General features: G+C 52.7%; 1 protein-coding gene across 2 annotated transcripts in view; it reads right to left on the bottom strand.

Annotated features, from left to right (window-relative positions):
* Positions 1-13,769: 13,769 nt before the first annotated feature.
* LOC140424276 (clathrin heavy chain linker domain-containing protein 1-like) overlaps positions 13,770-26,756 on the bottom strand; it is a 208,731-nt gene continuing 195,744 nt past the window's right edge. For both annotated transcript variants that reach the window (XM_072507852.1, XM_072507853.1), the window contains exon 11: positions 13,770-14,375. In XM_072507852.1, the coding sequence (XP_072363953.1) occupies positions 14,167-14,375 (209 nt within the window). In that variant the 3' untranslated portion in view covers positions 13,770-14,166. The remainder of the gene's footprint in view (positions 14,376-26,756) is intronic.

Here is a 26,756-nt window from a genome sequence, read left to right as displayed (position 1 = left end):
GTGCCTGGAGGCACAGGCGTCACAGATCTAGGAGATGGAGAGGGTGATGTCAGTCCACAGTGGTGGCATTGGAAGCGGAGGTGGGGCTCCCGGGGGAACTTTGCAAGTCGCTTATGGCAAAGGTAGAGGAGCAGGAGAACATATCCATCCTTTTTGTGGCGTTTTTCGTTTTGGGGGTGGGTGGTGACCTGTGGTTTTGGATCTGTCTGTTTTTGTGGGTGAGAGTGGGCTCCAAAGGGAGCCATTTGCACAGACCAAAGAGGGTAGGTTGGGTGGAGGGCTAGATAGGAGGAGCCTTCGGGCAGGAACTACCACACTGGCAGGTAATGCTGGTGAACGGAAGTGAGGTGGGGGAGGTGGCCGCAGGGCTTGGCCAAGCGTGGGCGGGGGCGGGAGGGGGGATGTGACGTGTCAATGTTGGAGTAGGAGTGGGGTCATGGGCGGAGAAGGGGGCCGTCTTAGATGGCCCCGGTTGAGGGCGAAATTAAAGGGGGTAGAATTGGAAGGGGATGATGGCGGACAGTAGAGAGGAATAGAGGCGCAAGCCCCCAGTTAGGTCCGTAATGTGGAACTTACGGGGATTGAACGGGCCGGTGAAGAGGTCTTGGATCTTTGTGCATCTGGTGCGGAGATACGAGATAGGGACCGGGCAGTTGGAGGGGGACACCGGTGAGCATTTACTCGTCGAATTGGGACGACGTCAGATAGTCAGAGGCTTTTCCCCAGGGTAGAGGGGTCAATTACTAGGGGGCATAGGTTTAAGGTGAGAGGGGCAAGGTTTAGAGTAGATGTACGAGGCAAGTTTTTTACACAGAGGGTAGTGGGTGCCTGGAACTCGCTACCGGAGGAGGTAGTGGAAGCAGGGACGATAGGGACATTTAAGGGGCATCTTGACAAATATATGAATAGGATGGGAATAGAAGGATACGGACCCAGGAAGTGTAGAAGATTGTAGTTTAGTCGGGCAGCATGGTCGGCACGGGCTTGGAGGGCCGAAGGGCCTGTTCCTGTGCTGTACATTTCTTTGTACTTTGTTGTTCTTTGACGTGGGATTTGTGAAGGAGGTGCTGGGAGGGATTCCAGATCTGGACATTCATCAGTATGGGGAGTGGTTTTAAATGTGTGCTGGAACCGAGGGTGGACAGGTCGAGCCCTAAGTCAATGAGAAGGTTGAGGATGGCAAAGGAGCTGGGAGGATTAACGGAAAGGATGGGAATGGCGGATCTGTGAAGGTTTAGGAACTAGGAGGGAAAGGGAGCACTCCTTCTTCTCGCATGTGTACAAGGTATATTCCAGAATGGACCTTTTTGCAGTGAGCCTAGCAGTGTTGGTGGGGGTGGTGGGGCGGAAAACAAGGGAATCGTTTTCTCAGACCATGTGCCGCACTAGCTGGAGGTTAGACTTAGCTTGAGGCAGGAACAGAGGCCGGGATGGAGGTTGGATTCAGGGCTTTTGGCAGACAAGGAGTTCTATGAGAGGTGCGGTCGGTGATCAGAGACCATGCAGAGTTGATAAGGATCCCTCAAGTCAAAATTTGTTCCTCTGGAAAATCAGGGAAACAAAATGAAATTAACATCACTCTAAACAAACTAGAGAACTAGTTGGCAGAGAAAACCCCTAGGTCAATTGGATTTATTTATTGTCACGTGTACCGAGGTACAGTGAAAAGTATTGTTCTGCCTACAGTTCAGACAGATCATTCCATACATTAAAAGACATAGGGCAAACATAAAATACACAATGTAAATACATAGACACAGGCATCGGGTGAAGCATACAGGAGTGTAGTTCTACTCAGTAGAGAAGATGTGTGAAGAGATCAGATCAGTCCATGAGAAAGTCATTTAGGAGTCTGGTAACAGCGAGGAAGAAGCTGTTTTTGAATCTGGTAGTGCTTGTCCTCAGACTTTTGTCTACTTTTGCATTATGAATAGGCAATAAATGCTGGCTTTGCCAGCAATACCCACATCCACTGAAATAAACATAAGTCTGCCATTACCTGAGCCTTCTGAGACACTGCTATTTGGACATGTCAAGGAATTCAGCCTCAACCCGTCCACTCAGGACAGCACGGTAGCACAGTGGTTAGCACTGTTGCTTCACAGCGCCAGGGTCCCAGGTTCAATTCCCGGCTTGGGTCACTGTCTGCGCGGAGTCTGCACGTTCTCCTTGTGTCTGCGTGGGTTTCCTCCAGGTGCTCCAGTTTCCTCCCACAAGTCCTGAAAGACGTGCTTGTTAGGTGAATTGGACATTCTGAATTCTCCCTCTGTGTACCCGAACAGGCGCCGGAATGTGGCGACTAGGGGCTTTTCACAGTAACTTAATTGCAGTGTTAATGTAAGCCTATTTGTGACAATAAAGATTATTATTATTATTAGACTTTTGGGTAGTGCCTTCTGCAAGTTACACTCCTCTGTGCTGCTTCCACCTGTGCTCCTCCTCTTCTCTGGTGTCTGGGAGAGGCACTTTGAGGGTAAATCCACATTTGTCATCTGGGAGTCTTTTAAGGAGCAGTTGATGGGAGTGCAGGACAGCATGTGCCGGTAAAAAGGAAGGACAGGAAAGGTAGGATTCGGGAACCATGGATGACAAGGGAAATTGAGAATCTTGTCAAAAAGAAAAACGATGCATATGTGAGGTACAGGCAACTAAAAACAGATGAAGCACTTTAGGAATACAAGGACAGTAGAGAAGACTCAAGCAGGGAGGTAGGAGGGCAAAAAGGGGTCACGAAATGTCCTTGGCAGATAGGATTAAGGAGAATCCCAAGGCATTGTATATGTATATTAGGAACAAGAGGGCAGCTAGAGAAAGAGTTGGTCCACTCAAGCACAAAGGAGGGAAATTACGTGTAGAACCAGATGAAGTAGGTGAGGTCCTTAATGAGTATTTTGCATCGGTACTCACAAAGGAGAGGGACATGTTGCTTGGTGGTGTCTGAGAGGGATGTGTAAACACTTTACAACAGGTCGTTATTACGAGGGAGAAAGTGTTAGGTGTGTTACAAAGGGTAGACAAATCCCCAGGGCCAGTTGGCATCTATCCCAGATTTTTGAGGGAGACAAGAGATGAAATTGCTGGGCCTTTGACAGAAATCTTTGTATCCTCATTGGCAGGTGAGATCCCAGAGGATTGGAAAAGAGCCAATGTTGTACCGTTATTTAAGAAGGGCTGGAAGGATAATCCGGGTAATTATAAGCCAGTGAGCTTAACGTCAGTGATAGTGAAATTGTTGGAAAAGATTCTCATAGATAGGATCTATGTACATGTGGAAGTGAATGGTCTTATTAGCGACAGACAGCATGGTTTTGTACGAGGGAGGTCATGTCTCACAAATTTAATTGAATTTTTTGAGGAGGTGCCAAAATGATTGACGAGGGAAGGGCTGTGGATGTTGTCTACACGGACTTTAGTAAAGCATTTGATAAGGTCCCTCATGGCAGGCTGGTGAAAAAGATTAAATCACATGAGGTCAGGGGTGAACTAGCTGGATGGATTCAGAATTGGCTTGGCCATAGAAGACAGAGGGTAGCAGTGGAAGGGTGTTTTTCCGAATGGAGGTCTGTAACAAGTGGGGCGTCATTCTCCGACCCCCCACCGGGTCTCCGGTACCGGAGATTGGGCGGGGGCGGGAATCGGGCCACGCCGGTTGGCGGCGGGACAGGCAATTTCTGGGCGGGACTTCGGCCCACCTGGGCCGGAGAATTGAGCGGGGGGCGCTCAATTCTCCGGCCCAGGTGGGCCGAAGTCCCGCCCAGAAATTGCCTGTCCCGCCGGCGTAAATTAAACCTGGTATTTACCGGCGGGACCAGGCGGCGGGGCGGGCTCCGGGGTCCTGGGGGGGGGGGGCCGGGGCGATCTGACCCCGGGAGGTGCCCCCACGGTGGCCTGGCCCGCGATCGGGGCCCACCGATCCGCGGACGGGCCTGTGCCGTGGGGGCACTCTTTCCCTTCCGTCTCCGCAACGGCCTCCACCATGGCGGAGGTGGAAGAGACTCTCCCCACTGCGCATGCGCGGGAAAATGTCAGCGGCCGCTGACACTCCCGCGCATGCGCCGACTGGGGATGTAATTTCCGCACCAGCTGGCGGGACAACAAACGCCGTTTCCGCCAGCTGGCGGGGCGGAAATCCCTCCGGCGCCGGCCTAGCCCCTCAATGTTGGGGCTCGGTCCCCAAAGATGCGGAGCATTCCGTACCTTTGGGGCGGCCCGATGCCCGTCTGATTGGCACCGTTTTGGGCGCCAGTCGGCGGACATCGCGCCGTTGGGGGAGAATTTCGCCCGTGGTGTTTCGCAGGGATCAGTATTGGGACCTCTGCTCTTTGTAATATATATAAATGACTTGGAAGAAAACGTAGCGGGTCGGATTAGCAAGTTTGCGGATGATACTAAGATTGCAGGAATTGCGGATAGTGATGAAGATTGTCCGAGAATACAACAGGATATAGATAGGCTGCAAAATTGGGCAGAGAAATGGCAGATGGAATTTAATCCGGACAAATGCAAGCTGATGCATTTTGGTAGATCCAATTCAGGTGGGAGCTATAAAATAAATGGCAGAACCATCTGGAGCATAGAGACACAGAGAGATCTTGGTATGCTGGTCCACAGATCCTTAAAAGTGGCAGCACAGGTGGAAATGGTAGTAAAGAAAGCATATGGCATGTTTGCCTTCATCGGACGGGGTATCGAGTATAAAAGCTCAAAAATTATGTCACAGTTATATAGAACGTTGGTTAGGCCACATTTGGAATACTGCATCCAATTCTGGTCACCGAACTACCAGAAGAACGTGGAGGCTTTGGAGAGAGTACAGAAAAGGTTTACCAGGATGTAGCCTGGTATGGAGGGTATTTGCTATGAGGAGAGATTGAATAAACTGAGATTGTTCTCCCTAGAGAGATGGAGGCTGAGGGGCGACCTGATAGAAGTTTATAAAATTATTCGAGGTATATATAAGGTGAACAGTGGGAGGCTTTTTCCCTGGGCGGAAATGACAATTACAAGGGGGCACCAGTTCAAGGTGAGCGGGGAAAGGTTCAGCGGAGATGTGCGGGGAAAGTTTTTTACAAAGAGGGTGGTGGTGGCTTGGAAAGCACTGACAAGTGAGGTGGTTGAGGCAGATACGTTAATGACCTTTACGACTTATCTGGATAGGCACATGAACAGACAGGGTAGAGAAGTATACACGCGGATGGACTAGATAGAACACGTGATCGGCGCAGGCTTGGAGGGCTGAAGGGCCTGTTCTTGTGCTGTGTTGTTCTTTGTTCTTTGCTGCCATCTCTGTTGTCCAGGTTCTGTACAGCAGGTTCTTGTTTCTGGTGGTCATATCGATCCTCATCTGAGGTTCAAACTAATTGCCAACTATCTTGGTGTAATTGAGTAAACCTCTGAAGTATTGCAAATAACCTCTTAGCAAAAGTCTTATGAATAAATCCTTTCTCATTCGCTGGTAAGAGAGCTGATATAAGTACTGATTTAATCCAGTATTTCCAAGAGATTGATTGAAACTCCCTAAATTACTGTTGTGTTCCCGTTTTGCCTTCACTAGTAAGTTTCAGAATGGCCAGGATACCCAGGAATGGGCATTAAAAGTCAGTTGAATTATTGTTCTGAATGAACAATGTGCAAATGTCAATAGGCGACCTATTTTGACTCTTGAGGGTGACAATAGATAAAAGGATACAGATATAATTGAGGTTTGGAAATACAAAGCTATGTTTAACTGGAACAAGGATGGTTAGTTTAGGATTAGTGCTGCAAGCATAAAGAAGATTAGAAGAAATGTTTTTATGTAAAAGGTTAATAGAATATGGAAAGCATGGTAGCATAGTGGTTAGCACAGTTGTTTCACAGCTCCAGGGTCCCAGGTTCGATTCACGGCTTGGGTCACTGACTTTGCGGAGTCTGCGCGTTCTCCTCGTGTTTGCGTGGGTTTCCTCCCACAGTCCAAAGATGTGCAGGTTAGGTGGATTGGCTATGCTAAATTGCCCTTAGTATCCAAAAAAGGTTAGGTGGGGTTACGGGGATAGGGTGTGGGGATAGGGTGGAGGTGTGGGCTTAGGTAGGGTGCTCTTTCCAAGGGCCGGTGCAGACTCGATGGGCTGAATGGCCTCCTTCTGCACTGTAAATTCTATGATTACCACATGTGAGTATTGAACTGTACCAACTATAATGTTTAAAAGAAAGTAAGACAAATATTTGATGAAAAATATTAAAGGATACAAAGAATGAGCAGGAAAATAAGACTAGAATGGTTAGGACTATAAAGATAGCAGTGACACAGAAATGATTGCCCATTTTGGACCACTTCCATGCCTTTTTTTAATGATTGCAAAGGTTAGAAACGAATGCAACTTGAAATATTTAAATGTGTTTAAAATTAGAATGTATGTGGTACAGAATAAAATAAGTGCTGGATAAGAAATTAAGCTGTTTCTTCTCAGCCCTTAAACAAAAAAGCTGTGAACAGTGTGAAAACAAATCATCATATCTATTTCTCTGTACCATCTGTGCAGCATGTTAGAGGATTTTTAAGTCTGATAATGAAATCACAAAGAAATTAAGAAACAATCTTGATGTGAAATATTAGCTTGTAATAATAAGAGAAAAGTTGTTGCTCTAAAAACAAAGTCTTGGTTCATCTGATCCTAACTTGCTTTAAAGATGAATAAAAGAGCAATATTATCATTAACAAATCACTCTTTAAATTACTTCTGCTGCTTCATTTTAGCTGTTCAGCACAAATAAAACTCCCCAAACAAAAGAGATTGTTCTCCCAGATCTGTCAACACTAATAGTTCATGCGACTCGAAGAAAAAACAAATCTGTGTTACTCTTACTTGACCCCTTTATCATTGAGAACGGACAGTAAAGTAAAACATTTTCAAAATCCTTTTTACACTCTGCAAACCACAGCAGTGCCAATTTCCCACCACATAATAATACGATCCCAGGTGAAAACAACATTTGTGATTAGAAAACGATTAAATAGCATTGGGGCTATTTTTTCTTTTTTATTTGCTCTATTCCATGTGTCTCCCCCCTCCTCACCTGAAAGCATTTATTCCCCTCTGGGACACAGAGGGCGATAATGAAGTGTTGGTGCACAGGCAACCTGCCTGCTGTTCCTTTGATGGTGCAAGCACCTATACAACTATTACATGGTGAGAATTTTAGAATACAACATGTGACATGATAAGAATGTACATTTGGCCATTCTTCACATTTGGATAGTGTCTAGCCTACAACTTTGGCACCATTTGCTCAATTTGGCATATGTCTTTAACTGGAATGATCTTTTGGTACTAGTATATATAATTCCTCTAATTTCTTTTGAAACGTAAAGAACTCTGTAGTGATTTTAAAATAAATTTAGAGTACCCAATTCTTTTTTTTCCAATTAAGGGGCAATTTAGCATGGCCAATCCACCTACCCTGCACATCTTTTTGCATTGAGGGGGTGAGAGCCACGCAGACACAGGGAGAACATGCAAACTCCACACGGACAGTGACCTGGGGTGGGATCGAACCCGGGTCCTCGGCGACGTGAGGCAGCAGTGCTAACCACTGCACCACCATGCTGCCCATGAAATTAATTGTTAACACATAGTTTTTGTAGAATCATGATAGTGTGGTTTCAAAAGGCCATCTTCCTACACTTCCGAATAGGCTATACGGTAGACCAGTTGGTCCTTCAAGCCTATTCTTCCATTCAACAAGATTATGGCTGATCTTCTCCTCAACTCTACCTTCCTGCACTACTCCCATATTCCTTTATATTCTTCGTACCTAAAAAGCTATCAAAGAGTCTTGAATATAATCAATGACAGACCATCCAGCTACTGGGGAAAAGAATTCTAAAAATTCAAAACCTTTTGAGTGAAGACATTTCTTATTCTAGTTCTACTAAACGGTCAAACCCTGTCAAGATCCTTAAGAATCATATGCACTTCAATTAGATTACCTCTCATTCTTCTAAACTCCAGGGAATATAGGCCTTGTTACACAATTGCTCCTTATAGAACAATACCCTCAACTCAGGAATCAGTGACTGGTTAGTTCACAGATACTTTTTCTGACTCTTACTCAGGGTTGTGTTTTGGAACTGATTGCTGTTGTCTGTCTTCTCCTGCCTGATCCATGGCAAGGCCCAATATTGGTGAAATATTGGGCAGGATTCTCCATCCAGTGACGCAAGAATCACAGATCGTAATCGGGAGGAGAATCAGTTGTCAGCGGAAAATCGAAGTCAGCGCCGGGCACCCAACAGAGCGCTATGTTTCGGTGTCTCGATGGCGTGTAGATGCGTTCCATGCCCTGCACTGGCGCGGGCATACAAATCGTACAGTAACACTGGTTAACATATCATTAACAGGCCTGACACAGTAGTCTCCGGCCTCCCACGATGCTCTGCCTCCGCCAGGAGGAACTGACGGCAGCAGCGTTCCCTTGTGGTATTTAAAAATGGGGACTGGGTGCCGTGGCTGCTGAGGGAGAGAGGGGTAGTGAGTTATGTTTCCAAAGGCACATCAGTGGGCTGACAGGTGTGCCACTGGCTGTGGGGGAGAGCATCTGCCAGGGCCGGATCGAGTTGAGGGGGTGACCAGAAGATGGGCTGTGGACTTGGGGTGTATCCCCCAGGACCGGGGTGCCTGGGCACAGGCTGTCATTGCTGCGGCCTGCAAGACAGCCAATTGGCTGTGCACTCCACTGACTGCCCACTGTATTCTGTAAATGTGCAGTGCCACCGGACCTATGGGTGCCCCCCCATCCCCCCAGGCCATTCCCCTAGGGAATCGCAGACCCCAGCTGACCCATCAATTGGTCACACACCGGGTAGGCCCTACCACACGGCGCTGGCGAATCTCTGGTCCAGCTCCCAAGCCTCCAAGAGTGACCACTGGGTATACCACTGACTGCCCTGGGGCCCCTGGCCTGTGCCGTCCTCCAACACCCGCATGCAGCACCGCCGGCTTTCCACACACTCTCCCACACCTATATCCGGCATGCCCTCTGCAATGTCGCATGGTCACCCAGCCCATCCCTCACATCCTTCAGATAGAGGGCCGAGGCAGTTCAGAACATCAGTGAACAGGTGTCTATTTGTGACAGTGCTACGTACAATAACTGTGCCCAAACCCCTAATGTTATCCTGTGTATTGCACCCATGCCAAAGTAACTGCCGTCTGTCTTCCTAACCTCACATGTCCTAACACTCCTTCTAGGATGGTCCCCCAGGCTATACATCAGCCTTGGAGGCGGCCTGCTGTGTATCCGTCCTGTGACCAGGGCCCCCTTTGGCAGCTGTCTTCTGGAGCAACTGGGCCTGGATGGGCCTGACCGTCTTCCGGGGTGTCACAGGTGGCCTGGTGCCATCCTGTTCAGCCCTCTGCCCATTTGATGAAACTGGGACAGGTGGGGGGATTCAGAGGTGCTGCAGTGTTTCAGCACTGCCCCTGCGGGTGTCACCGGCACGAACCCCATCACCTCCTCCCTCAGGGTGCCTATTGGCACCTGAGCCATTCGGGACAGGAGCACGGCCAGAGCAAGCTCCGGGGGATCCGCTGTTGCGTGGCGCTGCCAGTCTTGGAGGCCCGCTCTCGTCTCAACCAGGGGCTTCATGCTAGCGACCATGGAGCACAGCGATTGGTCTACTGTCTCTCTGGAACTGTGTCATGTCCCTCTGGGACTGGGCCACGTCACTCAGCGACTGTGCCATTTCATCCAGTGACCAAGCCAGGTTCATCTGGAACTGTGCCACATGTCTCTGGGGCTAGCTTAGGTCAGCCAGCACCAGGCCAATGCTCTCAATGCCCGCAGCCATGGCCCGTTGTGACTGGGTCATGCTTTGAAGCGCCACAGCAACGTCCATGTGGCACTGGTACATGGTTGCCTGTGACATGGCTACCCTGAACTATGCCTCAGCCACCACCCGCACACTGTGCCGCAAGCCTTGGACATCCTGGCCTATGACCGTTACCTTTGCACCCAAGGCATCCGCCGCTGATGCCACCCGTGTGGTGTTGGCATGTGTGGCACGCATTGTCGGCACCATCTCCTACTCCTGCAGGCGCTGGATGGTTGCTGACAAACCCTCATGTAGTCTCCGGCTCTGCGACTGCATCTCCAACATTGATGGAATCACCCTTTCCAAAAGAACTAGACCCGTCTGGATGGCAGTTAGTGCTTGGGGTTGGACCGCCCTCCGACTGTCCACCCCCTCAGGGGTTCCTACCTCCACCTGATGTACCGTTGCATGTGTGTGGTGTGCACTGGATAGTGTCCCAGGAGCCTCTTCACTAAAGTGCCCAACCAAGGTGAGTGTCTCGGGGATGGTGGAGGGCGTGACAAGAAGTCGGTGGCGACCACGGACATGTACTCTGTTTATTTGCGGGGTTGCAGCTGGGGGCAGGATCCCAGAGATCCTAGAGATCCCAGAAAGAGCCACCATGTCGCCAGGTGGTCAGGGGGTTGTGGCTGGGGGCAGGGGACGGTCCCACATCATCAGGTGGTGACCCTGCAAGGCACAATACAAAACCTATGTGGAGATCGCAGATAGGCGTGATGTGTTTGTGTGGTTGGGAGGGGGGTGCGGGGGGGGCGCCCATTATGACATTGCAACACATTTGGGCTCACTTGGTTGTCCAATGCCGACCTCCGCCTCTGTAACTGCCAGCTCTGTCAGGTCCAATGCCCTCTGCTCCGCGAAGGTGGGGGGCCATAAGTCCGGCAGGCCCATACCAGTCTTCTTCCGCTCCCAAGGGTTGGGGGCTGCCTACTTCTGGGGGGACAGATAATGCATGGTGTGAGACAATTGGATGCGGGAAGAGCAGAGAGTCCGCAACAGTTAGCCTGTGTTGGCCACAACTCCGTTGCAAGGATGAGCCACCAATCGGCTCCTCAGCAAACGACGACACATACATCGTCATATCAAGTGAGAATGAGCCACCAACTGAGGCTCAAACACAAACAAAGGAGCAGCATCTAACGTTGGGGATGTTGATTCAGCCCAGACACCAGAGTGTGAGGCTTTGCAGACTGCTCCTGATGTTGCAGACTTGATTGCAACCACAAAACCATCCATAAACATGCCGACACTGGGCTTTTCACCAGGTGATGGGCATGCAACTCAGCATGTGGTCACACCCATTGATCAACCAAAATACATCGGTCCAGCAAGACTCTGAACGCAGCTATGGGGGCAGAAAACACAGGGTCAGCCTGCACAGCAGGTGATATACAAACAACTAGTAATAATAATAATCGCTTATTGTCAAAGGGGGCTTCAATGAAGTTACTGTGAAAAGCCCCTCGTCGCCACATTCTGGCACCTGTTTGGGAAGGCCGGTACGGGGATTGAACCCGCGCTGCTGGCATTGTTCTGCATTGCAAGCCAGCCATTTAGCCCACTGTGCTATGGCGCAATCCAGCGACTTGATGGGTGCCACCAAAGCAAGAAGAAAAAGAGGCGGTTAGAGTATCCCTCCCATGGAAAGGAAGAGGAAGAGAAGGAGAGTGGAGTGGGGAGTGTGTGTGTAGGCCAAGTTGGCAGGGTATGGTTGTTGGTTGGGGGCGTGTTACACACTGAATTATGTTTACATTTGTAGTTGCATCTTTTGTTGTTAGAAAACCATAAATGCCTTAATAAAATGTTTGTTTAAAAAAAAAATAAACAAAGAGAGTGGAGGATACCGTGGGTCGGGAAGAGGAAGAGGACATCGGCAATGCGGCCGACAGGCCCGAAAGCACATGACGATGCAGCAAGAAAGCATCCCGGTCGAGGGTTGAACAAGCTGATAATACAAAGAAGATTAGCAAAAAAAACGGTCTTCTGAGCGCATCGCGTCAAAAGGCTAAACAATTCTCCCCATGTTTGCGTGGGTTTCGCCCCCATGACCCAAAGATGTGCAGGCTAGGCAGATTGGCCACGCTAAATTGCCCCTTAATTGGAAAAATGAATTGGGTACTCTAAATGTATTTTAAAAAAGGCCAAACAAGCTGATAAGACAAAAAAGACCTGCAAGAAAACCAGTCTTCCGGAAGTTAAAGCGACATCGAGCAGCTGATAAAAGCTCAGAAGACCAACGGGGCGATGTCATCATGACTGTCCAATAAACTGTGCAACAGGGACACGTTCATCAGGCATATCATGTTGTGTGAGGCACAGTTGTATCTGTATAGATGACATGTGTAAAATGATAATGCAGATCATGTTTTTTGTAAGACATAGTTATATTTGAATATAAATGTTAACAGTTCCAAAGGAAGGGAGATGTGGTGACATGCCTGTGCACAGTTCTGTATATAGTTAGCAATGCGACCTCCGACCAGCTGCTGGCGATAGAGATCTATTACGTGACTTGAGATACCCGCCAGTTGGTATTAAGACGTACGACAAGATAGTTGCACTTAGAGTAGCTCCAGGGGAATTCACTGAATTAATTTAGTAGCCTTTGTCTGTATTATAGTTCCTGTGTTATCTTTCCATGTGTTTGTTAATAAATCATCTTCCTAGTTAAACAACTATATGTTCTGTGTACATCATTACAATGGTGGTATCACAGAACACAACAGCATATTCAGTTCAAAATTACCAGAAACACCCTCACTGACTTTGAAAAGTTGATTTTATGTAGTAAAATACCATTATGTTAGAATTCTACACAGTTTGATTTTTAAAGATGTTATAATATTTTCATTTTGGTGATGACGTGGTTAGCACTGCTGCCTCATGGCGCCGAGGACCTGGATTCGACCCCGGCTGTCCATGTGGATTTGCACATTCACCCTGTGTCTGCGTGGGTCTCACCCCCAAAACTCAAAAATGTGCAGGGTAGGTGGAATGGCCACACTAAATTGCCCCTCAATTGGAAAAAAAGAATTGGGTACTTTAAATTTATATAAAGAATATATAATATTTTCATTTCTACCTTAATCCAATACTGATCATTTATTTCACTATTGGAATATGTAAATGGAAACTGAAGGAATTGTGTACTTTTGACTTTCTGGTTTGCTGTTTCCCCTGCTTGTTGAAATCACTACTTTAGGACACCTGGAGATCTCTTTACTTGGCACCAGATTTAAACTGCCGTTGGAAAAGGGAAGCCTGTGCCACAGCAATCATTAAATCTTGGTGGGCTGTTTTCTTCTGGGTCAGTGATGAATGTCGGGGCGGCACGGTGGTGCAGTGGTTAGCATTGCTGCCTCACAGCGCCAGGGTTCGATCTTGACTCTAGGTCACTGTCCGTGTGGAGTTTGTACATTTTTCCCGTGTTTGCGTGGGTTTCGCCCCCACAACCCAAAGATGTGCAGGGTAGGTGGATTGGCCACGCTAAATTGCCCCTTAATTGGAAAAAATGAATTGGGAACTCTAAATTTATATATTTTTTAAAGTGACGAATGTCAATTGGATAATTTAGTGACATTAAAATTTAAGGAAATTCACAATGTGTGCACAGGTCCACAATACCATAGATGCTTCATGATTGCACTCTTGCATGCTCTGTGTGTCTCCATCTAATAGATCCCAGCATGTGATATGTTGGTGCCTAATGTACAGCAACACTCTGGATACCAAGAAACATTACAGTTTAAAACGAAAAAAATATTTTATCAGATAAATGTGAACTTGGTTCAATTTGTACCACGCTTACTTCTATGGGAGAGGATTGTGAGTACAAGTACCATTTAACATAACCTGGCTACAGTATAGTACTGAGGAAGTGCTGCATTGTAAGAAATGCCACGTTTTGGATGAGAACTTAAACTGCAATTCCCTTTACTTATTCAAGTAAATGTACAAGATCCTATGGCATTATTCAAACAGCAGGGACTTCTCTTAATGTTTTGGGCAACATTCATGCTTTATCCATCACTTAAAAGAAACAGATTATCTGGTCATTCATTTATTTACTGTTAATGGAGTCTTGCTGTGTACAAATTATCTGCAGTGTTTTCAAACATAACATTTCAAAAGTAACCCATTGATTAGAAAGCATTCCAACATGCCCTGAGGATGTGATAAGCTGCAATATATAAAACTAAAGAGTTTAAAAATGACCATCCCAGTAAAATATTCATCTTTTTGTTGGCAAGCTATAAAACATGCAGTGTTTCAAGTGAAGTACAAACCCGGTAAATCCTCAGTGAAAGTCTGAGCTACAACAAAACATGTTCTGTTAATCTTGCACCATCGTTGTCATCATCAGCTGTAATCATTATTACTGTTCCTCCTTCTTGTGATGTGAGCACAGTAAAAATGTTGTCAGCCAATGCATTGTGGTTATGAGTCTTGCATGCATCCGCAATCTCTTGCCAATCGTCCAGTGTACAGTAAATGTCATGAAGGATGACCTGTTCCAGAGCACCTAAGTATGTACATGATTATAATAATGGTTTAGTTTTAATCACTTTTCCACAACATTGATATCACTATTAAATTTACGACATTGTACCAGAAAAGAGGAAATTAGGTGGAAATCTGGTCCTCATTATTATGGCCCTCAATTTCTTCAGTAGACAGAATTCATATCCATTGAAGGCTCCTGATTGCTTTCAAAAATTCTCTATACACAAAATCTAACTTCCTTAAAACTTCACTGTCCACATTGTCCTTCATGAAGTGATGCTTTTTCAAAACTCTGATTTTCTATGACCTTCACTGGTTCTCTGTGCCAAAAGACTGAATTCAAACCACTTGTACTTATTTGCCAGGCCCTCTATGTCTTAGTTCCACTCTACTCTGTACCTTCATCCAGCCTTACATTCAAAACTTTAGTCTATACTACTCAATATTTCATTTAAAAATCTGCTTCATGGTAGTGCTGCGCAGCACTGCGAATTTCAGATTGTTCTTCATTTTCGCTTTTTTAATGCTTTTTCAAAAGTTTTTTGTTTTTCTTTCTCCATATATTTTGATTAAAGTTAAAACTCTGTGACACCGTAATTTTCTTTCTTTTATTGTTTTCATTTATTTATACATAATTTTTAATGAATGAGCAACGTACCCAAAATGAATTTCTGTATCGACATTAAAGTGAATTGAAAAAAAAACTTTAACCTACTGAGCATCCCTCTCTCCTGGAATTCACCATCGTGTCAGATCTTTGAGCTGTCTTGGTTCTATACTGTGGATTCTGCCTCATTTGAGCAAATTGTTAAATTTAGATTGGTTGTGGGCCATTATAGGCAGATCCATCACCACTCTCCCCATGCCAACAGGGTATCAGAAGTTGCAAAAACCCCTTTCTCCCCATTTGGAGTGGTTCCAATCAAAGCTCAAGAGATGAAAAAAATAATTCTGTCCATTTGAATCCTTGGAGGATGCCACTCCATCTTACAGGACAGAATGGCTCAAGCCTGCAGCTGCCACTGATGGGCTCCTGCAGGCACCAGAACCCTTCCATGGTTATGAGTGTGGAAGTCGGGATAGGATGTTTGGTCTTGAGCAATGGTGAGCCTGGGAATATCAGGCGTAAGTGTTTGAATGTATAATTCCCTGTAAGTGTCATACTAGGTCAATAAAGCCATAAAACGCAACAGCATTTTTGATTTCATAAATGGGATATAGAATAGAAGAATAAAAAAGCAATTATAACTTTGCACAAAACACATTGGTTTAGGGTGCTCCATTATATAAACATCAATGCTGTTCAATTTGACTCTGGATTCTGAAAATGGCAGGGGCAATGGCAGGGTGCCAGGGGGCAGTGTCAATGCAATGCTGGAGTACTGCTTGGACATGTCTCTCTCCCCCACGGGCTATACTTACTTGTGCACCCCCGACGGATTCACTCCACCTGGTTCCCCTTTTTAAAGACTTTTAACATAGATTAACATAGAACATAGAATTTACAGTGCAGAAGGAGGCCATTCGGCCCATCGAGACTGCACCGGCTCTTGGAAAGAGCATCCTACCCAAGGTCAACACCTCCACCCGATCCCCATAACCCAGTAACCCAACACTAAGGGCAATTTTGAACACTAAGGGCAATTTATCATGGCCAATCCACCTAACCTGCACATCTTTGGACTGTGGGAGGAAACCGGAGCACCCGGAGGAAACCCACGCACACACGGGGAGGATGTGCAAACTCCGCACAGACAGTGACCCAAGCCGGAATCGAACCTGGGACCCTGGAGCTGTGAAGCAATTGTGCTATCCACAATGCTACCGTGCTGCCCTCTAAAAGGAAGCAAAATTTTTAAAAATACTATTGTAAACCTTGCTAACGTGACATCATGTTAGCATGAGGGGATATCCCTATTTGGGGGAACATATGATGGGGTGCCCTTTAATTACGTTATAATTTACTTAAATGAGGTTCCCAACGTTTCTGGGCAGAAACCTCGTAATGTCACTGGCGGGGTGCGGGGAGAATCAGAGAATGAGATCTTGCCGGTGAGATTCCCGATTTACGGGGCGTCATTCTCCGACCCCCCGCCGGGTCGGAGAATGGCCGTTGGCCGCCGTGAATCCCGCCCCCGCCGAAGTCTCCGAAGGGAGAAAAGTCGGCGGGGCGTTAATGGCGCCGCTGCCGCGGAGAATGTCACGGGTCTGCGCAAGGCAGCCGATTTTCGGCCTGCCGATATTCTCCCTTCCGGATGGGCTGAAGTCCCGTCGACGTGATGACCGTTCACGTCGACGTGAATCAAACCTCCTTTTCATCGGCGTGACCCGGTGCTCCAGGCTCACGCCGACCAGCAAGGAGGTGAGTGACAGCCTGGGGGGTTGGCTCTGGGCAGGAAATGGCGTGGCCGCAGACTGATTGCGTGAGGAGAGGTGTGTCTCGGCTTGTGTGTGTGTGTGTGCGGCGGGGGGGGGGGGGGGGGGGGTGGTTAGAGTAGGCTGGGCTCCGGGGGAGTGCCGGGAGGGGGTCCGTGCTGGGGTGGAGGTTGGGGAGGGGGTCCGTGCCGGGGTGGAGGTTGGGGGTTGGGGGGAGTCCGTGCCGGGGTGGAGGTTGGGGAGGGGGTCCGTGCCGGGGTGGAGGTTGGGGAGGGGGTCTGTGCCGGGGTGGAGCTTGGGGAGGGGGTCCGTGCCGGGGTGGAGGTTGGGGGGGGGGTCCGTGCTGGGGTGGAGGTTGGGGAGGGGGTCCGTGCTGGGGTGGAGGTTGGGGTTGGGGGGGGTCCGTGCCGGGGTGGAGGTTGGGGAGGGGGTCCGTGCCGGGGTGGAGGTTGGGGGTTGGGGGGGGTCGGTGCCGGGGTGGAGGTTGGGGAGGGGGTCCGTGCCGGGGTGGAGGTTGGGGGTTGGGGGGGGGTCCGTGCCGGGGTGGAGGTTGGGGAGGGGGTCCGTGCCGGGGTGGAGGTTGGGGAGGGGGTCCGTGCTGGGGTGGAGGTTGGGGGTTGGAGTGGGTCCGTGCCGAGGAGGGTGATGGGAGGGCAAATGAGTTGGTCCACCTGGCCAGGTGCCAGCCTCCAACAGTTGGACCATGCCACCTGGTTGGGGGGAGGAGGGGATATGGGCAATGATGACATGCCGTCGTTCCCCTCCCCCCCACCAGGCCGTCATGTTTTCAGACCATCCAGCGATGTTGGCCGCCGTGTTGGCAGCAGCTCATGTCTATGTTGCCCTGGATGAGGAGGAGGAGGAGGAGGAGGATGAGCGTGCCAGAGAGGCGGCGCAGGCTGCCGCAGAGGGGCAGGCGGCAGCCGCCCAGGCTGGAGGGACACTTGACCGACAGGACGAGGAGGTGGAGGAGGACGTCGCGGCCCCACGTGTGTACCGGCCCCTGCAGTCATACCAGGACCTCACGGACCGGGAATGCAGGAGGAGACTCCGGATGAGCCGGGAAACCGTGGCACACATCTGCCACCTGCTGGCACACCTGTCACCGCGTGGCACTGGCGGGGGACACCCTCTCCCCGTGTCCGTCAAGGTTACGGTGGCCCTGAACTTTTATGCAACGGGGTCATTCCAGGCACCGAGTGGGGACCTGTCCGGCATATCGCAGACATCGGTGCACCGGTGCATCCGGGCAGTGACAGATCCCCTTTATGGCGCACCACTACATCCGCTTCCCCGTGGACCGGGCCAGCCAAGATGCCCGGGCCGTGGGCTTCTCTGCCGTTGCCGGGTTCCCCATGGTCCAGGGCGCGATCGATGGGATGCACGTCGCCGTGCGGCCACCTGCAGATAACAGGACCGTGTTCACTAATAGGAAGGGGACCTATTCGATGAATGTACAGGTGGTCTGCGACCACCGCATGATGATCCTGCACGTCTGCGCCCGTCACCCAGGCAGTGTACACGACTCATTCGTGTTGTCGCGGTCATCCATCCCCGGCATGTACGAGGGACGCCATCCCCGGCTGAGGGGCTGGTTGCTGGGCGACAGGGGCTACCCATTGCGATCGTGGCTGATGACGCCTATATGGCCACGCAATGAGGCGGAGAACCGCTACAATGATGTCCATGTAGCGACAAGGGGAGTGATCGAGAGGTGCTTTGGCGTGCTGAAGATGCGTTTCAGGTGCCTGGACCTCTCTGGGGGCGCCCTCCAGTATCGGTCAGATAGGGTCGGCCGCATCATTGTGGCGTGCTGCGTCCTGCACAACATAGCCCAGCAGAGGGGCGATGTGCCGCAGGCAGAGGAGGGCGGAGTGGAGGAGCAGCAGGAAGAGGCACAGTCCTCCCCAGATGAGGGGGATGGGGGCAATAGTCAGGGCAGACGGGGTAGACACAGGCGGGTGGCTGTCCACCGTTACCGGCTGGCCCAGCGGGCACGGGACAGACTGATAGCCGCCCGCTTCACTGACTAGATGGGCGTGGGAATCGGGTAGTATGGCCACAGACCGCACACCATGGCAACAGCCGACCACCCACCCCCCCCCACCCATCCACCCACCCAGCACCCTCACCCCCCTCCCCAACCCCACACACCCCACCCGCATGCACACCACCACCCCCCCACCCCCCCCCCAATTGCCGATCCAACGGCGGCACAACGGGCTGGGCTCACCCAGTTGCGGGTGGACGCGTGTCTATCGCAGGCCATGGAGGATGATGACAACCCGCCTCCGATGAGCTCCTGGCTCTACATCGTTGGACTATGTCTGACCCATGGCCACAGTACCACCATCCACCCGGACCATCCCTGCATGCGGCTGTGACACTGCAGCGCACGGTCCCGTCCTCTGCCCGGGGGATGTTGATGGCGGCCCAGGGGGAAGGGGGCAGACTCACCTGGGGCTGAGGTAAGACCACCCCTCACACACACACTTGCGCTCAATGTACATGACACGCCCGCACACTTTGGACAGAGCACAAAGGCAGCTTCGGTAGGTGTAACATTGACTTTAATAACCAAAGGAGTTCATGCATGTGCCCTAGCCCCTAAAACTCATCTGTGCCCTGCACCCGTGCCAACTTACTCAGTGTCTAATTGTTTGGCCTTACGGGCCCTTTGACTACGTCTACGTGGTTCCCCAGACGGTACAGCAGAACTGGAGGTGGACTCCTGTGATTCCTGCCCTCTGACACTGGATCCCTTTGGCGGCCGTTTCCTGGGGCGTCCTGGCCTAGATGGGCCAGGCTGCGGCCCGGGCGACTGGGATGGCGAGCTGCCAGCCTGTCCTGCCCGTTGCCCACCCGATGCACCTGGGACGGAAGGGGGGGAGTCCGAGGTGTCGCGGTGTACCGGGACCTCCCCTACAGAGGGAGCCGGGACGGACCACACCACCTCCTCCTCCCTCGGGGTGCCCGATGGCCCCCAGGCCTCTACATGGGTGGGGGATGCGAACGGACTGGCCATCCGACGCCCCCCCGACATCTGGCGCTGCCAGTCCTGGAGGCCCGTGCTGGTATCGACAGGGGTCTGCAGGTTTGCAGCCATGGAGCCCAGGGGGTTGTCAAACCCTGTCTGTGACAGTGCGACGCCGGCTCGCACATGGCCACTGGCGCCGATGCCCTCAGCGATGGCCTGCTAAGACTGGGCCATGGCCTGCTGAGACTGGGCCATGGCCTGCTGAGACTGGGCCATGGCCTGCAGAGACTGGGCCATGGCCTGCAGAGACTGGGCTATGGCCTGCTGAGACTGGGCCATGGCCTGCTGAGACTGGGCTATGGCGTTGAGCGTCTCTGCCATCTGGCGCTGGCACTGGCTCATGGCCTCCTGTGAGAGGGCAGCCATTTCCTGGGCCACAGACGCCGCCTGCACGGAAGGCCCCAGGCCTCGCAAACCGTTCCCCATGTCTGACACCGTCGCACCCATTGCCTCCACCGCGGACGCCACCCGTGCGGTGTCAGCCTGGGTGGCACGCATGACCGGGACCACCCCCAGCTCCTGGACGCGGGTGGACTCCTCCACCTGCGACCGCAGCCGCCGCAAGCCACCCGTCACCCTATTCGCTCGTCTCCGTGTCGGTGGTTGCATCGGATCTATGTGTGGGTGTGGTAACTGCAGGAACCCGGGATCCATCTGGGCGGCAGATGTTCGCTTGGCCTGGGCTGCTCTCCGACCGCCCGGTCCCTCTGCTGCTCCTACCTCCACCTGCTGTACCGGGACGGCTGTGTTGTGCGCACCAGTGAGTGTACCAGACGCCTCATCACTAAAGTGCCCAACCGTGGTGAGTGTTTCTGCGATGGTGGAGGGTGTTGGTGACAGCAGTGGCGTTGTGTCGTGCTCTTCGTCCCACTCTGACTCCATGGCACTTTGGGGTGGGGGTTCGTCTCCACCCATCCACTCTGAGTCACTGTCCGGTATTTCGTCTTCCCGGGAAGGGCTGTCCTGGGCAGTGCTGTCCCGGGTAGTGCTGTCCCGGGTAGGGGTGTCCTGGGTAGTGCTGTCCCGGGTAGTGCTGTCCCGGGTAGGTGTGTCCTGGGTAGTGGTGTCCCGGGTAGTGGTGTCCTGGATAGTGGTGTCCTGGGTAGTGGTGTCCTGGCTCGGATGTGACGGGGGCCTGTGGCTGCCCCCCTCATCGCTGGGTGGTCGCTCCCGCACGTGACGGGGGTGTCGTCTCCCTGTTGCTCCAGGTCTCTCCGTCTCCCGTGGTGTGCGAGGGGCATCCTGCGGGCGTCGCATGCTGGAGGGTCCGGGTCTCTCCGTCTCCCGTGGTCTCCGAGGGGCATCCTGCGGGCGTCGCATGCTGGAGGGTCCGGGTCTCTCCGTCTCCCGTGGTCTCCGAGGGGCATCCTGCGGGCGTCGCATGCTGGAGGGTCCGGGTCTCTCCGTCTCCCGTGGTCTCCGAGGGGCATCCTGCGGGCGTCGCATGCTGGAGGGTGCGGGTCTCTCCGTCTCCTGTGGTCTCCGAGGGGCATCCTGCGGGCGGTGTGCATCTGCGGGGATGGGTGCCTGGACGTTTGGTCCTGCGATACACAATGAAGCATGCATGGTTAGACATCAGGCCGTGATCAGGTGATACGGGGGAGGGGGATATAGGGGAGGGGGGATATGGGGACGGGCTGTTGGTGGCTCACTTGCTCGTGGGCCCCCAACCTCTGCATCAGCAACCTCCCGGTCCTCAGGTCCGCCAGCCAGTTCCAGGGCCCTTTCCTCGTGTACGGTCAGTGGCCTCTCATCAGCGGGCCCTCCTCCAGTCCTCACATGCTCCATGCTCCCTATTGTTGTGTGCGCGCTTCTCCTGGGGGGGGGGGGGGTGGTGGCAGGGGTAAAAGGCAACAGTGTTAGGCAGGTATATGAATGCACGCCATTGGTTGCGCGTGCATTGCAGAGGTTAAGGTTAGGGCTGGATTCACTTGGGGATATGGGGGATATGGGGGAGGGGGGATATGGGGGAGGGGGGATATGGGGTAGGGGGATATGGGGGAGGGGGGATATGGGGGATATGGGGGAGGGGGGATATGGGGATATGGGGGAGGGGGGATATGGGGGAGGGGGGATATGGGGGAGGGGGGATATGGGGGCTATGGGGGAGGGGGGATATGGGGGATATGGGGGAGGGGGGATATGGGGGATATGGGGAGGGGGGATATGGGGGAGGGAGGATATGGGGGAGGGGGGATATGGGGGAGGGGGGATATGGGGGATATGGGGGAGGGGGATATGGGGGAGGGGGGATATGGGGGAGGGGGGATATGGGGTGGGGGATATGGGGAGGGGGGATATGGGGAGGGGGGATATGGGGGATGGGGGGATATGGGGGAGGGGGGATATGGGGGAGGGGGGATATGGGGGAGATATGGGGAATATGGGGGAGGGGGATATGGGGGAGGGGGGATATGGGGAGGGGGGATATGGGGGATATGGGGGAGGGGGGATATGGGGAGGGGTATATGGGGGAGGGGGGATATGGGGGAGGGGGGATATGGGGGAGGGGGGATATGGGGGAGGGGGGATATGGGGAGGTGGGATATGGGGAGGCTCACCCTGCCTGCTCTGATGAGGTCGTTCACCTTCTTGTGGCACTGGGTGCCTGTCCGTGGTGTCAGGGCCACAGCGGTGACGGCCTCTGCCACATCCCTCCACAGACGCCGGCTGTGGCGTGGGGCAACTCTGCGGCCGTGCCCGGGATACAGGGTGTCCCTCCTCTGCTCCACCGCATCCAGGAGCGCCTCCACATCGCGTGACTCGAACCTCGGGGCTGAGCGACGGCCAGCCATCCAGTCGGGTGTTGCGGTCGGGTGTTCCGGTCGGGTGGGGGGAGCTGCGCGGCCTTATGAGCCGTCACGCCGTGTAGCGCTATGACGCTGCACGGCGTGAACCACTGCGCAAGCGCGGATCCCGTTACGTCGCTGCTAGCCCATTTCGGGCCGGAGACTATCGTCCCATTTTTATGACGTGACGCAAGTGGGATTTGCGCCGTTTTTTGCGCCGATCGGCAGACTTTCCGCCGATAACGGAGAATTTCGCCCACGATTCTCGATTTCCGATTCTGGTGATATTTTGCGGCCACGTCGCCATTTGTGTATGCGATGAATGAGGACGCAAAATCGCGGTGACTGTCTCTCTCTCTGACCCAACACAGCACATTTGCTGCCGAAATTTTCATTCAAACCTTTGTCAACTTCAGACTCGACTAATCCAATGCTTTCTTCACCTGTCTCCGATCTTTCAATCACCTCAAACTTAACTTTTCCAAACTCTGTTACTTTATCTTAATTCAGGCCAAGTCTGATTCACTCAAGATCCTGGGCGGGATTCTCCGCTGGCCGATGCCGGAATCGGGAAACATGGTTGGGCGGAGAATAGATTCAGACGGCAAAATCGCGGCGGGTGCGATTTGACGCCGAATCGCAATTCTCTGTCGCTTCGACAGCAGCGTCAATGTGGTCCAGAACGCACGTACAGTAAACACCATTTGCATATCATTAGCAAGCCTGACTTGGTATTCTCCGAGGCCTCCACGATTCTCCTCCTCAGATGAGCTGAGTTCCCGATGAGATCCCGAGTTCACTTATGCTTTTTAAAATCGTGAAATTGGCCTCATGGTTGATGATGGAGAGAGGAAGGAGGTAGGACACAGAGAGGAGCAACTGTGGGCTGCTGGATTGGCACTGGCTGGGCCAGCTGGGGTGGGGGAGCCCTGCCAGGGCCGGGGGAGGGATAGTGATGGAAGAACAGGCCAAGTAGCCCGGGTGACCCCCGACGGGACTGGGGCAGTGTCCAATCCCAGACTGCCATTACCGCGGCCTGCAAGGCAGCCATCTTGCTGACCACCCACTGACCACCCACCATGGCCCCTGGTTCTGCAGATTGGCACCGACAATATGGGTGTCCCCTCTCCACCCTCCGCCATACCCCCCGCACTCAGTCGCCATCGGTCAGCAGCCCACCCAGGGCAATGCCCGCAGTAGCCCCTCTCGGGGCGGTGGGCAGGGGCCACATAGTATACCCCTAGCAAGGGCAATGCCAGCCGATGGTAACCCTGGTATCAGGGACAGGCGCCAGGGCCAGAGGCCCCACGTTACCGGCCACAAACGCAACCATGGATGCGGGGACATGCGGGGGTAGAACCTGCAGTGCCAATCAGGGCCATCATGTAGCCTGGTTTGGCAGGGGGGTATGCACCATGCTAACATGTTGGCTTTTCACCACCTGCAGACAATGAATATTGGAATTCAACCAGCAATGGTTGCCTTCCTGCTAGTCACTCTCGCCCTGGGAGATGCCCTGCGGTTGTACAAGCTGGCGCTGATCGAGGAAGAAGCTCCAGCAACAGAGCGTGTAGCAGAGCGTGCAACAGTGGAGCATGCTGTAGAGGGACAGGAGGCAAATGCCCAGGATGGAGAGCGAGTTACCCAACAGGCCAAGGAGGAAGAGATGCCAAGGAGGCGCCACATGAGACCTCATGTATACCGGCACCGCCTGTCATTCGAGGACCTGCTGAGCAGGGAGATAGTGCGACATATCTGCCAGATGATTATCATAGAATTTACAGTGCAGAAGGAGGCCATTCTGCAGAAGGAGTCTGCACCAGCTCTTGGAAAGAGCACCCTACCCAAGGTCAACACCTCCACCCTATCCCCATAACCCAGTAACCCCACCCAACACTAAGGGCAATTTTGGACACTAAGGGCAATTTATCATGGCCAATCCACCTAACCTGCACATCTTTGGACTGTGGGAGGAAACCGGAGCACCCGGAGGAAGCCCACGCACACACAGGGAGGATGTGCAGACTCCGCACAGACAGTGACCCAAGCCGGAATCAAACCTGGGACCCTGGAGCTGTGAAGCAATTGTGCTATCCACAATGCTACCGTGCTGCCCCATGATGGTACACCTGGCACCATCTGGCACCATGTGGGTATGGGGGAGGACACCCGCTCCCGGTGACTGTCAAGGTGATGGTCGTTCTGAACTTTTATGCAACGGGGTCCTTCCAAGAGCCGGGTGGGGACCTGTCCTGGATCTCACAGACCTCGGTGCACTGTGCCATCATAGAGGCTCTGTATGCCCAGGTGGATCAATACATCCACTTCAATGTGGATCGAGCCCACCATGATGCCCGGGCAGTGGGGTTCGCCGCCATCGATGACATGGCTCAGGTCCAAGGAGTGATCGACAGCATGCATGTTTCCCTGCAAGCACCTGCGGATAACAGGCCACTATACACAAACTGAAAGGGGTTCCACTCAATGAATGTGCAGCTGTTATGTGACCATCAGCTTTGCATCTTTCACGTTTGCACCCGATACCCAGGCAGTGTGCACGATGCCTTCATCCAGGCACACCCGACAATTCCTGACATGTTCGAAATGTCTCTTCGGCTGGCGGGTTGGCTCTTGGGTGACAGGGGTTATCATTGCGGTCGTGGCTGATGACACCGATCTGCAGGCCCCAGACTGACTCGGAGACCCGCTACAACAACACCCATACAGCAACCAGGAGTGTGATCAAGCGTTGCTTCGGTCTCCTGAAGATGTGGCTCAGGTGCCTGGACCCCCCCCCCCCCCCCCCCCCCCCCCCCCCCCCCCCGGAGGGGCCCTCCAGTATGACGCTGAGAGGGATGCCCACATCGTGGCGGCCTTCTGCGTCCTCCACAACATCGCGCAGCAGAGAGCGGGTGTGCTGGAGGAGAACGCCAGGCGTCGTCCGACGAGAAGGATGTGGGGGAGGGGGAGGATGGGCAGGACATGGAGCCCAGGCAGGCAAGGAGGGAGGCTGCACGACATGTGCGCACGGGTCGCTTTGATCGACTCCAGGTTCACCAACTGTGGGGGAGGGGTGGAACTGGCCAGCGGCACAGATACTGCATCCCAAACTGACATCCCCTCGTTACCCCCCTCCTGGCCACCCTCGTGCCTGCAACCCTCTTCATACACACCTGTACATACCTGCCGCACTACAGGGTGGGGGCCCTGGGTTGGCAGTAACACCGGATCTGGCCATGGGATGGAGGACGATGAGCTCTGGTGCTTCACATCTTCATATCATCTGACAATGTCTGACTCCTGCCCACGGTAGCACTTTCCACCGTCCATCTAGAAATCCCTGCATGTGAGCTGGCCATTCCATCACATGGACCCACTGACTCCCTGGGGTGACGGTGGAGGGGGCGATAGGCCACCCACAATGTTTGTCCATTCCACCCACACGTTTGCCCATTTCCCCTATCCCCCATCCTCTGGCCAGCCCAGCCCACCCCTCACACCCATCTGACAGAGCACCGAGACAGGTTATAACAGTGGAAGCAGATGTTTAATGTGAACAAATACAGATTTGTGCCCTAGCCCCATAACTAAACTGTACCCTGCACCCATGTCAACCTAACTAGTGTCTTACTTTCTGGCCTTACGGGCCCTAACGCTACATGTAGGTGGTTCCCCAGACGGTACTGCAGGAGTGGTGGCAGCCCGTGTGATTCCTACCCTGCGACCAGGGTCTCCGCTGGCGGGTATCTTCTGGGATGACCGGGCCTGGATTGGGCCCAGCTGCTGCTCGGGTGTCCCAGATGCCATGGAGCCACCCTGTCCTGCCCACCAGGTGCGCCAGGGACAAGGGGGGGGGGGGGGGTTCCAGCATCTCCCCTGCAGGAGTCACCGGCATGGGCCCCATCACCTCCTCCTCCCTCGAGCTGCTCCATATGAGCAGAGCTATCCTCTGAGGCTCCCCCACCACCTGGCGCTGCCAGACCTGGAGGCCCGCTCTGGGCTTGACCAGGGTCCATACGCTTGCGACCATGGAGCACAGGGAGTGGACCATCTCCCTCTGCATCTGCGCCACACCAGCCATCGCCTGGGCAATGCCATTGACATTTCCAGTCATGACCTGCTGTGACTGGACCATGCTCAGAAGCGCCACTGTGATGGCCAGGTGGCTCTAGCACATGGTTGCCTGTGCTTCGGCCAG

This window comes from Scyliorhinus torazame, chromosome 1, assembly GCF_047496885.1.
Source record: "Scyliorhinus torazame isolate Kashiwa2021f chromosome 1, sScyTor2.1, whole genome shotgun sequence".
Classification (NCBI taxonomy): Eukaryota; Metazoa; Chordata; class Chondrichthyes; order Carcharhiniformes; family Scyliorhinidae; genus Scyliorhinus; species Scyliorhinus torazame.
The sequence above is the reverse complement of the archived record's forward strand: the minus strand, read 5'-3'. Positions and strand labels throughout refer to the sequence as shown.